The following is a 15,881-nucleotide window of genomic DNA, read 5'->3' on the forward strand; positions in this document are numbered from 1 at the left end:
TGCACTCTGTTTACGTGCAAAACACGAAAATGCTGGGCTGACCAGAACTTCCTTCTCATACCAATTGCTACATCCACTTTGGAATGGGGCATCTATTTGAAAGGACAGGAATTCAAATCTCTGTTCCTCTCACAAACCTCACCTTTCTGTCTGGGTGGCTGCCCTTCTTATCAGTGGAGCCCTTGGCTTTTGTTCCCCAGACTCCCACTGTCCTCCTGCTGAAGGGAGAAGTCTAAGTCCAGGCACAGAAAGGAAAAGCTGGGAGGGCTCAGTTAAATGGGCACTTCTAGTACAGGGAAGAGTCAAGTAAAAAGTCAGAGTATGTTGGATATTAGCAAGCACAGGCATGAGGCTACTCCAGAAATGTGACCATTTGTCAGGCCCATCACTCTGTTATGCTCTTTACTACAGAGGTGGACCATGGCGTGGATTCAGGTCTGTGGAATTCGGGGATGCTCAGTATCAAGTCAGTATTTTAGGTTCATTATGGTATCAGAACTTTCCTGACAATAACAAAATGACAGGAGTCTTCCTTTTTCGGCCTTCTTGATGTGGTGAATGACGGTACCACCCCTCCATGGGAATTTGGTTGCTGGTTAAATGCTGTGATTCAAGTGCCCAGATTTTTGCTTCACTAAAGCATTTCTCCGTCATCTACGCATGTGGCCGTCTGATATTTGAACACTGGAGAGTCATGACTTTTTAAATACAAACACTCCCAGGAGGGGCCGTGCATTAAGCACTTCTGGTCTATAACACCTTAGTGTGATTTGTCTCTTAGCAGCTATGAGCTGCTCTCCATAGCCTGAGATGCCCACCAGGAAAGTTCTGAAGGAAAAAAATCCATTATGTATCTGGGGAAGCAGGCCTGATAAGCTGCTACCATGGGGCTTCTAGAAGGCCAGAGGCCACCATGGGGGATGAGAAAAGGAGGGGCTTAAAAGGATGCTGGGAAAAGGCTGAAAAGTGTCAAGGTAAACTTGGTTGACATCTGGTTTTGCCCCTGAGTCAACTTTCTTCTGACCAATAGAAACTCCATTTTGATGACCATGGAGAATGCCTGCCCTGAATTCTTCCTTCTATCATTCAGCAGCTTCAAAGAGAGGGACATTAGCTGAATTATTTAGAGGCTAAAGACCTCTTGTAAATGTCTATATACTGAACTGGTTTTAGTGCTGGAATTATGAGAGTCACAGAAACATATCAAACACGTCAAAGGGCTCAAAGTTGGCTAATCAGGAGATGCCACAGCGGGAACCACACTTAGAAATAGTCAAGCAGGGCACAAAGGGCAAGGCAGCTAGTAGCTCTGTATGATTCAGCTGATATTGGACAAGGACCCAACCTCCTCCCTGGCCCTTTTTACTGTTCTAGACACGTGAATAATACTTTACTCTGTTACAACCTCTCATCCAAAGTCTCTTCACATCACTTTTCTATCAGCCTGACTACTGAACAGCAGCGATATGGAGAAGTTCCTGATTAGTGTTTTTAAGTGTTTACAAATCTGACCGAATAAAGAATTACCAAGTTACATTTTGCTTTCTTTAAAGAACAAAACCGATTATCCGTTCATTCCTGTGCCATTTGTTGGAGATAACCAATTTTAAGTGAGATAAAACATTTTAATGGAAAAAGTCATGCATCCCGTTGTTATGAGACCATTGATGCCCATCTTGAAAAGAATAAAATGAATGACACTGGTTTCATATGTTACACTCAACATGCAGGATAGAAATGAATAATAGGAAAATACAAACTAATAATAATAATGTATCTTAGAATATGCCTCAGAATTTCTGAAGCACAATAGAAACCAGTAAGCGTTATCACAAAATTTTTAGTGTTCTTTTGCTAAAATATAAGTGTGTCTTTCTTGTGTATACATCTAATACAATGGATGTATTAGTTATATAATTCAAAATACTAGAAGAACTCGTAATGTGTGAATATGGATTCATAAAAAAAGACAAAACCAAGAAATTTACACATTTTATTGAAAGAACAAAAAATAAACAACATAGAAATAGCATACTAAAATGAATTCCATAATGCACACTTCTAAACACAAACAAGCAGTACAGTGCTATAACTTGGAAAAAAAACACCCCAAAATCAAAGCATCTGCCCTATTGATAGCAGTTGAGGGAATGAGCTATTGCATTTTGGAGGCAAAACATTATGGGAACAGTTTACATTTATTAAATACAGTGATCATTATTTAAATCTATAAGTGTTGCACAGGGCTAATAATTTTCTTATTGATAAGTATTTTTAAATTGGCATTTTTCTGCCCAAAATATGTGCTTCCATTTTCTACATTATACTGGATTGTTGTTATACAAATGCATAAAATTAGCCCTTTAAAAGAGTATATTTGGAGCATCTTTTAAAGAAAACTTATTTAAATTATTGTAATTTGGGGGCATGTCACAAATTGTTCATTTTCTAATGATTAAAGCAACAACAATAATAAAAGGAAACTTATTTTGAAACGGGCAATCCCAGAGTCCAATGATATAATGGTCATGTAATTCTCTCAACTGCTAGACACAAAAGACACAGCAAGAAAATAATTTGGTTTCCATCATTAACAAACAGCATCTGTATACCGGAATAAAGCTTTGGAATCATGCAGTTCTGTGACAGATCAATGTTGTAGGTTGTGTGTTTGGGGAGAAAAGAGCACTGCTTAAAGTTGGGTTACTTTTAGGTCTTGTTACAGGGGTTTTTTTAAAAATTAAAGTAATAATGATATACCTGTGACTTATTTCACAGTGATATGCTATAATTGAGGATGGGTTCTATTTAAAGATAAAATTCCTCTGGAATAACCCTGCTCTGGAGTATTGATGGGTGGTTCTCTTTCAGGAAAGAACAAGTGGAGGGGCTGGAAACTGAATTAGTCAAACTAAATCCTTTCCTGGGCTTAACAATAGAGGTCCTTTCATTCTCTAATTTTACTTACTTAAAAGACAGCACTGTGTTTAAGCTCCAAAGAGTGTGACATAGTGGCTGTCAGTATGTACCACATGCCATCAATTAACTGGTTATCTTTTGTGATGCTTCTAGGTTCATTCTTACTATTTTATAGGTGATTCTGCCTGACTTAAAATCTTACTATATTTCTATTGACCTTATGAAAATATATTCGTGTGGCTTATAGTTTCACAAGGAAATGTCAACACAAGAACATGGGTTAAGTTGGGGAAATATGTTGGTGATAAGGTTAAAGTTGGAGTTCCTAACTACAGAAGGAGTGAATGCTTACATTTTCTATCAATGGAAATACTGGTCAGATGGTCAGGCTGTTAGCTGTATGGCTGACTCTATGTGGTTATGGGCTCAAGGGGGGGAAAAAAAGGACATTTCTAACCAACTGGCCCTGAGCTATTGGACAACTGTAAGGCTTGGATTGCTTTCTGGCTTTGGCTTATTTTCCTGTCTCTGTAAGTGAGAACTATCAAAATGGGTAGCAATAGTAATAACAACTCCCTCAATCCCAAGATGGGCTCCTTCTCCAGGGCAAGGACAACAGGCCTCAAGATGGGAAGGACTCAAAGCCCTCATGGTGATCTATCCTTAAACCTTTCTAACCTCGACCTTTTCTAGGCCTCATCGCCTGGAGGCAACAAAAAGATAAATGGTGATCTGTAGGTGATGTGGGAGCTGAAATGGGCAGAGGTGATCTGATTGAAACATTCTTTTACAGCTCTGATGTACACAAGATTTCGGCTAGTTCTCTTCTGTTTCGTTAAAAGAGTAGAAGGCTGAAGTGGCACAGTGAAGCGCTGTCTCATCTGGTAAAGGTAAGTCAGAAAACAGCCATTTCTAAAATTGTGCCAGAAGCATTTTTTCCTTTGCTGAAGGGAATGAAATGCTCTGTGCTGGCCATACTTAACTGTTCAATTACATCTTTCAGTAGTTGCCAATTTGGTTTCGGCTTCTGGATCTTGAAGGGGAAATAGTGGCAAATGTTAGCAATTTGTCACTTAAATACATATTAATCGATGTAACCGATATATCTCAATCAACCATTTTCTGTGAAAGATGAAATCTACGTAGATCAGAATGGGAATATCCATCTTGCAATTTACAACTCCTTGCAACCATTGAAAAAAGACCTCAGCCAGAAACCTGCTGCCTGTGTGTGTGTGTGTGTGTGTGTGTGTGTGTGTGTGTGTGTGTGTGTGTGTGTGTGTGTTTACAGTGAGGATTAATTTAAAAACAAACGATCTCTGCTAGCAATCTTGCTAAAAGCTGAAGTACCTTAACTTTTGTTTAGTGCCATTAGCTCAAGTTGACCTGTTAACCTGTAACCAGTCTTGTCTTATGACGAGCCCTAGCAAACTAGAAAGCCTCCACAACAGAAAAGCAACATCATGTTTTAGTTAAGTCTTGTAGCAAAAAAAAAACAAACCCTTCTTCTCAAAGCCTTAGAAATAACTCTCTCTTACTAACTTTTCCACTATTATCACAGACTTCTTATATCAAAAAAAAAAAAAGCTCCAAGGATCGCTCTCATGGACTATGTACATAAGTGCAAAAAAGGTGTGTCTCACACGTTCGCACCCTAACTGAGACCATCAGTTAACTGCAGCATATGTCTCTTCAACACTGTTATGGGGTCATTCCACAGTATCTGTATGGATGGTTTCACAAAGATGAATTAATTTAATCCGTGCTTTTGTCATTCTTTAACCCTCATTTGGATAGATTTGTAAAAGAGAATTTTTGTAGCTACAGCTATGCCACTTGAATAGAATGATTCTGAATAAGTAAGGTTATGGAAAGAGATCGGGGCATATTATAAATACGATTGTGTTTTGGAGTCTAAATACTGTGGAATAACCCTATCCACACGACAAATTCTATCAGCTCTAAAGCCTGATTCTAGAATCCAGATGTTGTAAACTTTTTGCTCAAAAAAGTCACACAAGGACACAAATTCAGTTTTCACATGGGAATTTGGATTAAAAAGAAAAATCCACCGTATCTATTTCTGAGCTTTGAGCTGTATCTGCTACATGCTCACACTGTCAAAACCACAGAGTTTACAAGTCAAATTTTCACGCACAAAAAAATGTCTAAAGGTAGCCATGTTGTAGGTTTGTTGCTAAAGCAACAACTAAATACAATTAGTTAAAAATTATTATTTGTATATAAAGTTAAGTTTGTTCTTAAACTGTGAACTGTAAGGAATAGTTATGAACTATACTCTATACCTTGTTGTTTTTCAGTGTCAGTCGAGGACCTATCTAGGCGGGTTGAATGCCTGTAGTAAAATCTTAAAGCTTCTCTAACTCTCCTTCAACATTAAATTCATACTAATGATACTTAAAGATATGAAAAGGGAATAAAATAAAAACTTTAAAAAGTAATAAGAAAAATGAAAACGTGGCACCAGTTAGTGAGTTGGTGCTATTTGTCATTATATTTACAGTTTGATTAGGCTGTCAACTAAACTTGCAAAAAAACTTGTCATACTCTTTTACATAGTGTTTATTCTATTGCCTTTGACAGGCACTGGTAAAATTAAAAATGAGGCCACTATCTTCCTAAATCTATTCAACAGAATTGGGAAATCATATTTCCCTCAATCATATTTCCCTATTTCTATTTCAAAGTGTGTGAAATGTAGAAGAGATCAAAGAAAGAAGATTCCAGTTTCAATTCGTTCTGTGCATCACAGCCTACCCTACAGACTGAAATAACTTGAAAACGTGTGGCTGCATTTTACCTAAGAGCATCCTCATGTACTCTCCAAAGGAGTGGAGGAAGGACCAAATAACATTCCAAGTAGCACACAGGCCTTCCCTACGTACTATTTAATAAAATTTGATGTCAATGCTGTCCTTAATCAGACATCACTGTGCTTACTGGTCATGCCATGAAAAAGAGATTCATGTTGTAAAGATTAATTTTATTTGGTTCCTGCTGATGGTAAGGAGGAGGTACTTGCTTTGCCCCCATTGGAGAGCTGGTGAGCTGAGGCTGCCCATTAGTGAACACAGCCTAGTGGTGTAGGACAACACTTATGGCAAGATCAAAGTGCTTTAGCGTGTTCAGAAATGGATGGCAAAGACTGATGGAATAGGGAGAGGATAGCTTTTCGTATCATGATTAACTACAAATTAAAGACTCTAATTTAGACAAATGCAATGAAATGCGACAGCTAGTTGAGGAATCATGCTCCAATTGCAAAAGCAAATACTGCACGGATTTTATGAATCCATTTAATTTAAGTTTCTTAATCCTCTTTAGAATATACTTATGTTGTGGTCACATAGTGCTTTAAAAAATCTGACACTACTAAAACCCTCTTAAAAGAAAACCTTTAGATTATTTTCTCTGTATACATGACCTGTTTTATCCAAGTTTCAGCACGCTTGCGTATTTTTGCAAAAGGCCGAGAGGAATGGACAAAAACAATAATTTTGGATAAATAAAAAGAGGCCCTTGTAAATTAAAAAGCTTATAAAATGTTAACTAAGAATCACAAGTGATTAGAATTTTATATATACAGTCCATCCAGTAAATTGTTGTTTAGAGTCACTGATTAGTTTTGTGACTTGTCTTTTTCACCAGAAATTTATAGTCTAATGACTTCTTTTCTTTTCTTGAATAAAGATCACTTGAATAAGTCATTGCACAACTAGTTAAAGAGTGCTATCTTAAAATTGCATTTTTGTCAAAATTCTTTCACCTCTGATCAAAACCTTAGTGCTTTGAGTTTTCTTTCTTTAAATTCACTCACAAAGCAACTTTTAAAATGCCAACAATATCAAAAATTGTTGCACCAAAAATACCACTACCCTGAATATCTCTCACTGAACCTCTTACTAAAAAATACATCATTATTCATGTCTTCCAGTGCTTAAGGCAACATGCAAACAGCTGTACTCTAGGTTTATTGTCCATGTACATCTTTGTCAGAAGTTTAAAAAGTTAAGTGAGACAGTATGCTGTATCAAAATGTGAAATGACAAAAAAGTTCATTTCACACTGAAAATGTCTCTGTCTCTTTTAAGGAATACATCTAGAGTAGCTCAGGGGCATCCCTCCTGGATTCATGTGATCAAATCTGCCCTTCCTGAGAGGCACCAGCACAGGTTTTACAAAACTCAGTTCCAAACACAAGTAATTTCACAAAGGCATATTCTACTTTCTTCTCTAGCAATGTCAAGATTTTGGGAAACAGAAATTAAGTAGTTCAAAGGACCAAAAGGTAAAAGTCAAGACACCTCTTGCTCTCTAACTCCAGACAATACTGTTAGCAGATGACAATGGCTCAGTACAAGCAAGACCATTTAGAAATCCCTGATGATCATGATTTGGATTGATAATTAAGATCAACAGGATATCAGCTACTGAGGAGTTAATTTTGCTCTTTTGTATTCTGAGCCAAAATGATCTGCTTTGGGATGGAGTCTCAAATGTTCTGAAGCACAAACAATGTGAAAAAGGCGAACAACCAGGAGTCAGGAGATATTTCTGGGTCCAGCTGCTACCAAGTAGTTAGGCAGCCCTAGGCGAATCACATGCCCTGGCTGTGAAAAGGTTTTGCCAGTTCCACTGTTCTGTGATTCAAACACTACTAGCCGGCTTAAGGTATCCTAAATCAGATTTTCCCTTTAGCTTGTCATTTTCATGAAGGAGAAAAATAAACTTGGTATAAACATCAAATTTGATGATTTTATACTTTCCAGTGAGAGAACACATATTTAGTAGAAAATATTAAATCTATCTAAATCAATGCAAACTATCATATGGTTCTACCACTGATTAATAATAGTAACTTTAATTACTGAGTAGGGTGGAAGAAGTATGTGACATACCATGGGAATTAATTGCTATTTTACTTGGTTATACAATTATTTCAAAAGTATTAGTAATGTGAATTCAGGTCAGCTCTGTGGAGTGTAGCCACTCTGTCTCATCCAAAGGGTGTTACAAACCTCTCTATTCGTCTCTATTATGATTTTCAAAACATATAAAAACAAAGAAATCCAAACAAACAAAAAAAGAGGCTTGGTTATGATATGAGAGATTCTGCTGTTAATAAAGTTTGGGAAGGGCAACACTTAACATATCACAGGCACTTGCTCCTTCACTGAAATGTTTAACAAAACTGGAAACTCAGCTGAACTGAGGCTAAAGACAACTGTGGACATCCTTCTTAGAACTTTTAAATAAATCGAAGAGTAATTTCAAATGGCTCCCTCCCTCCCTCCCCAGTCCCGCCATTTCTCCAAATCTATACTCAGATTCCAGCTGTGATGAACAGAAGAGACTGTCCATTTGGGGAGGAAAGGCCTCACTTGGAACCAATTCTCCTTCACCCTGACTGACTTTTCCAGACTGCATCTTACTTATTATTCAAAGAGTAGTCTAAAGAGCGTGAGCCATTTGCATTCAGAAAGTGGCACTTGTATCAAAGGTTACATTGCAATGGTTTTTACACACTTTCCTCCAATATGTAAAAACTAGCTCCAAGCCCCCCTCTCTCTGCTTAATTTATAACCTGTCATTAGAATACCTTTAAGCTTCCAAGAACCAATTTTTCAGCTGAAAATGACAAATGGCTCCGTTTTAGACACTCAACCTAGAAGACAGGATCCTTGAGCCACAAAAAATGTAATGGGCACTTTACATAATTTTTAGTATATACGCTGAGAAATTCACTTAAAGGTAAATTCTAGTTTTTCAATCTACTTAAGGAGTGAAATTCGGGTTAATGTTTTAAGAAGTTCCCTGTTATTTTCAGGTAATTATTTCTCTCTCACAAAAAAAATCCAGTAATGTGATTGTACTATGCGAGGTCAGATCTACAGGTACAAATTATACACATGCATGTTTATGAACAGGTTTTGGACACACTCAAAAGTGAGGCCTTTTAAACGTCTGCCTCAAGAAACCTACAGAAATATTCTAAAGAGAGAGGGAGAGCATATCAACATTAACCTATCATGTTTTTCAAGCACATGTGTTTCTGTTTCCCATTAATAGCATTTTAGTTAAAATCAAACACCACACATTACAGCAAAACACTATAGTATGTAAAAACCTAACACAACACACCACAATACAATACAATGCAATACAGTAATGGGGAAAATGGTATTGGATATATTTGTTACATCCTGAATCAAACCAACAGACTACTGTGTAAACAAAATGGTAAGGTAACACTTCCAAACAGACCGAACATTTATCCACCAAGAATGCACAATAAGCCAGCAGTCCACTGTAGAGATTCACTCAGCATAATGGTTATTGGAAAATCACAAAGAATAGTGTGATAAATTACAAAATGTTATGCTGTTCTACCTAATAATTCAAATAAGATAGACAGATGGTAGTTGTTAGTTTTCTGTTGGTGTTTTAACATCTCCATTGATTGTTTGATGCTTTGTTTTTTATTCGAATTTGTTGGTTGGTATGTTTGTTTTGTTTAATATATTGACTGCACCATGCTTATTGCTGTGTTGGTAGAAGAGGACATACGTGAATATACATAGAAAGGCCATGTGGAGGTTCTCACGGAGAGATTCTGATACTCCATAACTCTGTTGTTCAGAATTTCAACTGAAATGGAAGAAAAAAAAGAGTGAGAAATATTGGAGGGTTATTGAAGTAGGGGTCAGGATACTTGGTTCTTGTTCCAGTTCTGTGTGTGAACCATATGCCAAGATATTCCCCACTCTGAATCTACGAAAATCGAGCTGTTGGAAATGCTCACTAAGGAGTCACATAGCATGACAGTCTGATAGTCTATGGTTCTCGCTGAGTGACAGTGTGGACAGTTGCCCTAAGTTAACAGAGATACACTCGGTTGTTTAAGGCACTGTCTACACCATGAACATCCACCCATCCATCCACTTCCTCCAACAAGCATATATTGACAAAACATACTGGATTCCATTTTGAAATATGCAAATATTAAACAAACTTTAAACTTTTTATCTGTATGTTTTGGAGCAGTGCAGGAATAGCCTAAGTGTGAATTCTCGGTATACAGTATTTTACAAAATTACATTTTTGCACTCTGGAGAAATTTTCAACATCTGTTACATATTGCAATGATTATGATGTGCCAAATACCTCTAAATTTTCTAATGGAATCAAGTAAAAAAGAATCACTATTCCCAAACATGTTCTGTTGGAAAGTTAAATATATTTGACCACCTTTGTTTACCTTGATGTGAAGCAGCCCATGAGAATCAGGGAAGTGTTTACAAAGCCTATTATTCTCATGTTCGGTGCTATTCCCAACTTGCCACTATCCAAAATGATACCCCTGAAAACTACTACAATATACAGCTACTTCAGTTATTCCGTGTACTCAAAGATGTCTTTTTTAAAACGCTCCTTATGATTGAAGGGACCTGTTATCTAATGTACAGCTATCTATATGCTCTGTCCAGAACAGTAAGTCTTCTGGGCCTGTGTGTCCTCAGCAGGAAAGAAATGCTAGCCAGGTTCTGGGGAACTAGTCCATCAAGAGAACAGAACTGTTGCCTTCTTCAACCAAGTGAAACACTCCAGGTGTGAGAACTTCAAGCTTTCAATGACTAATGGATGCAACTCAGAATCAGTGTATTTGTTTAATAACTCCCTATAATTATTAATTAAGATGCCTCAGCGTCTTGAGTGACTTTAAAAGTCACATGTTCCAAGTGAACAACTGCTCAAATTAAGTGTGTTGCCATTACAGGCTCTGGACCAGGCAAAGGAAATCAAAAGTGAAGGGGGAAAAAGCCGAAAACAACAACAAAAATTACCCAAAAAAAGGTGCCATGATGTGAGTGAAAATAATGATTAAATTATTAAATTATGTCACTCAAAATTGAAAACAGCTGGAGCAATTCTGCTAGACTTACATGGGAAGCAACACAAAGTGGCAGAATGTGAAAGCGCTATTTTCCATAACGTCTTTAGAAAAAGCATACTGCCTACTGTCTTTAAGATAACCATCTTAATCAAATTGTGACAAAATTACTTTGCTTTATTTCAATTAAAATAAAACGAAGCTAGAAAACTGTTAAAAGATTAAAATTCAAAAGCGATCTGTGCCTTTGGCTAACCAATCATACCCCCTTAATAATGGGAAAACATTTGGGAATTTGTAAGCTCATTGGGAAAATACAATACCAGCTGTCATTTTCATATTAAAAAATCGCATATTTGCTGTCCATATTTCATTGTGGAAAATTTGGAATGCTTAAATCAAGCTCTAAGTTATAAGCAGTGCCTATTAATGAAAATATTTACCAAAGTCTTTAGCAAATGCAACTGTGTAGATAAAAGATATAACCTACAAATATTATATTAATACTTAAAGAGACTTACTGTTCTACTGGTAACTTCTACATCTGTGAAACAAACATGCTGCTATTCAGTTCATCTATTGATAATGGGGGTATCTATAGTAGTAAAAAAGATTTTAGATTAAAATAGTTTCTTGAGAGAATTCCATTTATTTTGTTCACTGCTTGGACATGGTAATCAATAACCGTAACCAATTTCACAGAAAAATTTAGACATACTAACCATATCCAATAATAGTTAACTTTGCGAAAAGCACAGGTTAGAATGTGGTTTGTTTCCCCAATGGATTAATGCTCTGTGTCCTAAATGTTTATCATACTTGTAATTGAAACAGCAGTGGAACTTGCAGTCTTTCAGAGTGGTTACCACTTTAACAAGGCAAAATGGCCATAATGTTACACAATAATTATTCTAAGTATCTCCTTATAATTTCAAGACTCACCCCAAACTCATAATTTGCCTTGTGACTGCCTGTAAAAACCTCAAGCAAATGAAAATTAAAACAACACAAGCACATCTCATGTCGGTATGAGAAGGAATTTCGGATGTAATCACTGGGTAATGATAAGCGTATCTGTGCCTTGGAAAGAAATGTGTTATCTCTCTTTCCAGTAGATCTAAAGGTAAAGGTGATGATAGTACTAAGTGAAAGTTCAAACGCAATAACCAAAAATGGTAGTCAACTAAAATAAATTCTCCTCTCAACCAATGAAGAAACATTTAAAAAATATTTAGTATATACCTTTGAGGATTGGTGTGGAAGCAACAACTATATATATAAGATGTCAAGAGTGACATCTGTAACCAATTAAAAAAGAACACTCTGCTGACTCATCTCAGGATGAACAGCAAAGCAGGAACATCCCTCTAGAATATACACAAAAAGAGAAATTCTAAATGTAACAATGGCTAAAGAAACACTTAAGAATAGGGACTAATGTCTCTCACCAATCCCAAAAGCATATACTGTGCCTTACCAACACACCGTAGTTAGCTAGGTCTGAACAGGTGAAATAAATGGCCAAACCTGATTGATTGTAGCTGTTGCAGCGAAGGGAACGCTGGTGGCAGGTGGTGTTGCTGCAGACACAGTGGTAGGTGTAGCACCGTGCATCATGGGCACTTTCAGTAGGAAATCATGGAAGCAACACACGAGGGGGTGGAGCATTTACGTAACCGTGACATACACGATGGAATGGGGCGTGGCAGGTATCACAGCAACAAGCCATGTAACATCATCATGATGGATACACCAGGGTGCAACATGCAATCACAGTCAGTGCAAAGCAACACAGCATGGAAGGGGGAAATATTTAAAAAGAGAAAAGGGGAAAGCCAATTATAGTTACCATTAAGGAAAATGGAATCATTCTCAACATTTAGTTAGTTTTTGAGCAGAATCACACTGTAGTTGACTTCAAGGGCCAAATTTTCAGAAGGGGTTACAATGGGTACCTATGACAAATCTGAGTTTACCAAGGCTATCTCTGTGGACAGCTAGTCAGGCAGAAATCGCTATGAACAGCTAGTCAAGCAGAAAAGTAACTGGGCTGTGCATTCAAAACGGGAGTAGGGAACTGTGAATTGGTGTTTGGTTTCGCTAACTCATGACAGACATGAGCGCTGTCAGTGGATTTGCAGGTGCGAAGATATACTTACCTGATCTGTATACAAAAAGATCATAGTTTGCTTGGTGGGTATGCGGTAGGGGAGCAGATAAAGGATACAGTGGCCTATGCACACAGGTTTTTCAGCACACCTCTGGCAAACCCCTTGCAAACTTAGGCTACTTATGAAACAACGTAGGCCATTTATTTATTGTTTCATAAATAGCCGAAATTTCCAAGGGGTACTTCATAGTAAATATCCGACAGAATCTTGTCTTCACTGCAATATTACAGCGACAATGACTAGCAGCTGCAACATCTCTTTCAGGCTGATTTCTCTTTGCCTTTTCTAGTTTCTATGTCATTTTGAAAGCTGCTGGGATGCTTTCCTTATTTCTAGCTCATTTTGGATAGCAAGCCAAGGAATTAATGTGTGAATGGCACGTGTGCATATGTGATAATTTGCATCTATAATATATCGATTGAGTTCAGATTTTCTGAAAGTCTACAGAGAAAGTGAATGGCCTGGAGAGAGGAAAATCAACACATGCAACGTCACAGAAACCACAAATGTACCCCAAATGGTGATTAACAGAAACTCAGTAGTTATCTCTCATGCTCATCTCTAGTTATCCATTACCTATCAACATCCCTTATTGTAGCACATGCCAATTCTAAAAACACTCTTGTTTTCCCTTTGGGAGCACAAGAACTGTGCAGAAAGCAGCACCACTGAAGCATGCAGTTTGCATTCCTACACTGAGCTCTTAGGTGAAAGGACAAGGGAGCAGAGTCACAAAATGGGAAGATGGAGACACATTTCACGAACTTGCAGAAGTATGCTCTTCTAATCATATGCATATGATGCTTCTGTTAGTACCAGTGGAAATGTTTTTAATTCTGACAGAGCACAGCTAATAACAGGGGCCTCACCTGTTAGTGAGTGCTACTACTATGTAGTTGTCATTTTGACTTTTTTGTTTTATCTTGATAAACCTGTTAGTCCCTTTTGGGTTCTGCATCGACTTTGGTTGACCAATGGGATGGAGGTCAAGCTGTTGCGAACTCTCAAAAAGAATAAAAGGAACTGGATTGATATGAGATGGTGGGGTGAGGTGGGATAATTCCTCCCTGTATGGAACAGAGCTATTTTCTCCTGGTCTGTTCCTGGTGCCCATGGAAACTATAGGAGCTGTGAACTCCCTAGGAGTTCTGACAGGGAAACAAGTCCCTTTCCTTGTCTTCTTCGGTGTTAGTGATGTACAAAATGGTTTCGAGATGGCTACCATATTGGATAGGTGGCTAATTAAAGGATCTGTGTGCAACTGGTTATTAAAAATCACATACCCCCAAAGAGTCATTTTGAAATGATTCTGTGGTGCCTGGTTTCCATGCAGATAGCACTTCATCCTAGAACACTATAGAAATCATCACAAAACACTACAGAATGCTCTAGCTTTGCTTTTTTGCAACATCTGAGTATTGAATGATTTTGATCTTATGGATAACTTTTTTTTGGAGGAATTGTTGTGTTGTACTTTACAAATTATACATTTAAAATATTTTAAATATTTTACAATTTCTTAGTAACAGATGTAAAGCTAAGAATAAAACTGCCCATTCTGGCTAGATAAGGAAATGTTTCAAAATATTTCAGCTACTATTTTTAGGGTGAAAATACAGAAATGGCAGGGTCGGTATTTGACCACAGTGGCAACCAACTGTGAGAGTGTAGGACTGTTGTGATTCCACAAAGACATGTAACAGACAGCACCATATTAAACCTTAAATACTCAGAAAATGTCCAGCCACGTCATCCAGTTGCTTGTCTCTTTCATAGTCACAACAGAAAAACACTTTTTTTCAGACTGTAAAAAGTTGAGAATTTTTGTACAAAACCTACCAATACTTGAAGCAGGTACCATGCACAGTATTGGCCCTGTACACCATGCAGAAAAGCGTGAAAAGTAAAGAAAAGAGATATTTCATTATTGAAGTTTTACGATAGAAATAATTTCTAACTAGAAAGATATTCTTAGCAATATTAATCAATCGGCACATGCATATCCAGTAATCTCCCATGCTCACAATTACAGCTTAAGATCCCAAACCCAGGTAATCAAAGTAATTCTTGGATTCTTAGGTATAAAAATGAACATTAATTTTTCTTTAAAGGTATTAGCTCACTTAAATTACATATTTATTCTGGACGAATACATCCTAAGTGATTTTTATTATGAAAGGAAGAATTTTAATTTATTATACGTACAATTTTCAAAATATGCACCAGGATCTGGCAGCTGGTGCCAATAAGTTGTACTTAGGGCACTAATCTATTATCATTGCTTTCTCCACCTCGCAACCAAGGACTTGACTGTGAACATATGGCAAATAGGCTTTTCATCAAGAGGGGGCTCTCAGCCTGACAAGTTTTTCTTTTGCTATTAATTAAGGAGAAAGGGATTCTTCTGATGTTTTTGCTTGTAAATCTAGATTTTAAATTAGCCAAATCCAGCCCAACAGGTCTAAAAATTGTGTTTTTAAATGATATCATGAGGAACTATTGTGGTTAGTTAACTGGACAAAAGACTGGATTGTTATGGCTTCTTTCAAAATTAATTAACTGATTAATGTATCAGTTAACCAATGGGTTTCTTCAAGTCCAGGCATATAATACCATGTGCTTAGTATGTTTATAATTAACAAGGTTTCTAAATTAATTTTTAAAGCATGTAACTTTCATTTAACAGTTTCCAAACTGGGGCATTTATGATTCTGACAAAAAAAAAAATCTACCATACTCCCAGGGGTTAGTATTTTCAACTTATTCCTAAGAGACTATATGCTTGTTCTTAAAGTACTGAACCACTGGAAGAAAAGTAATTCCCCTCATATATGATATTTGTTTGACCTCAGCTCTTCTGCTTCTGGGCCTGCATGAAT

At 37.1% G+C, this 15,881-nt stretch overlaps 1 protein-coding gene across 9 annotated transcripts in view; it reads right to left on the reverse strand.

Moving 5' to 3' along the window:
* Window positions 1–1,992: 1,992 nt before the first annotated feature.
* Window positions 1,993–15,881, reverse strand: part of MBNL3 (muscleblind like splicing regulator 3) — a 126,943-nt gene continuing 113,054 nt past the window's right edge. For 5 of the 9 annotated variants that reach the window (XM_079911763.1, XM_079911769.1, XM_079911771.1 and 2 more), the window contains 4 exons: window positions 14,842–14,877; window positions 12,359–12,453; window positions 11,353–11,426; window positions 9,449–9,588 (listed from right to left, as the gene is read on the reverse strand). In XM_079911763.1, coding sequence (XP_079767889.1) covers window positions 11,370–11,426; window positions 12,359–12,453; window positions 14,842–14,877 — 188 coding nt within the window. In that variant the 3' untranslated portion in view covers window positions 9,449–9,588; window positions 11,353–11,369. Of the gene's footprint in view, window positions 9,589–11,352; window positions 11,427–12,358; window positions 12,454–14,841; window positions 14,878–15,881 lie in introns of all 9 variants that reach the window. The other 4 variants (XM_079911765.1, XM_079911764.1, XM_079911767.1 and 1 more) reach the window with 4 other exon arrangements.

This window comes from Stenella coeruleoalba (assembly GCF_951394435.1).
Source record: "Stenella coeruleoalba genome assembly, chromosome: X".
Classification (NCBI taxonomy): domain Eukaryota; kingdom Metazoa; phylum Chordata; class Mammalia; order Artiodactyla; family Delphinidae; genus Stenella; species Stenella coeruleoalba.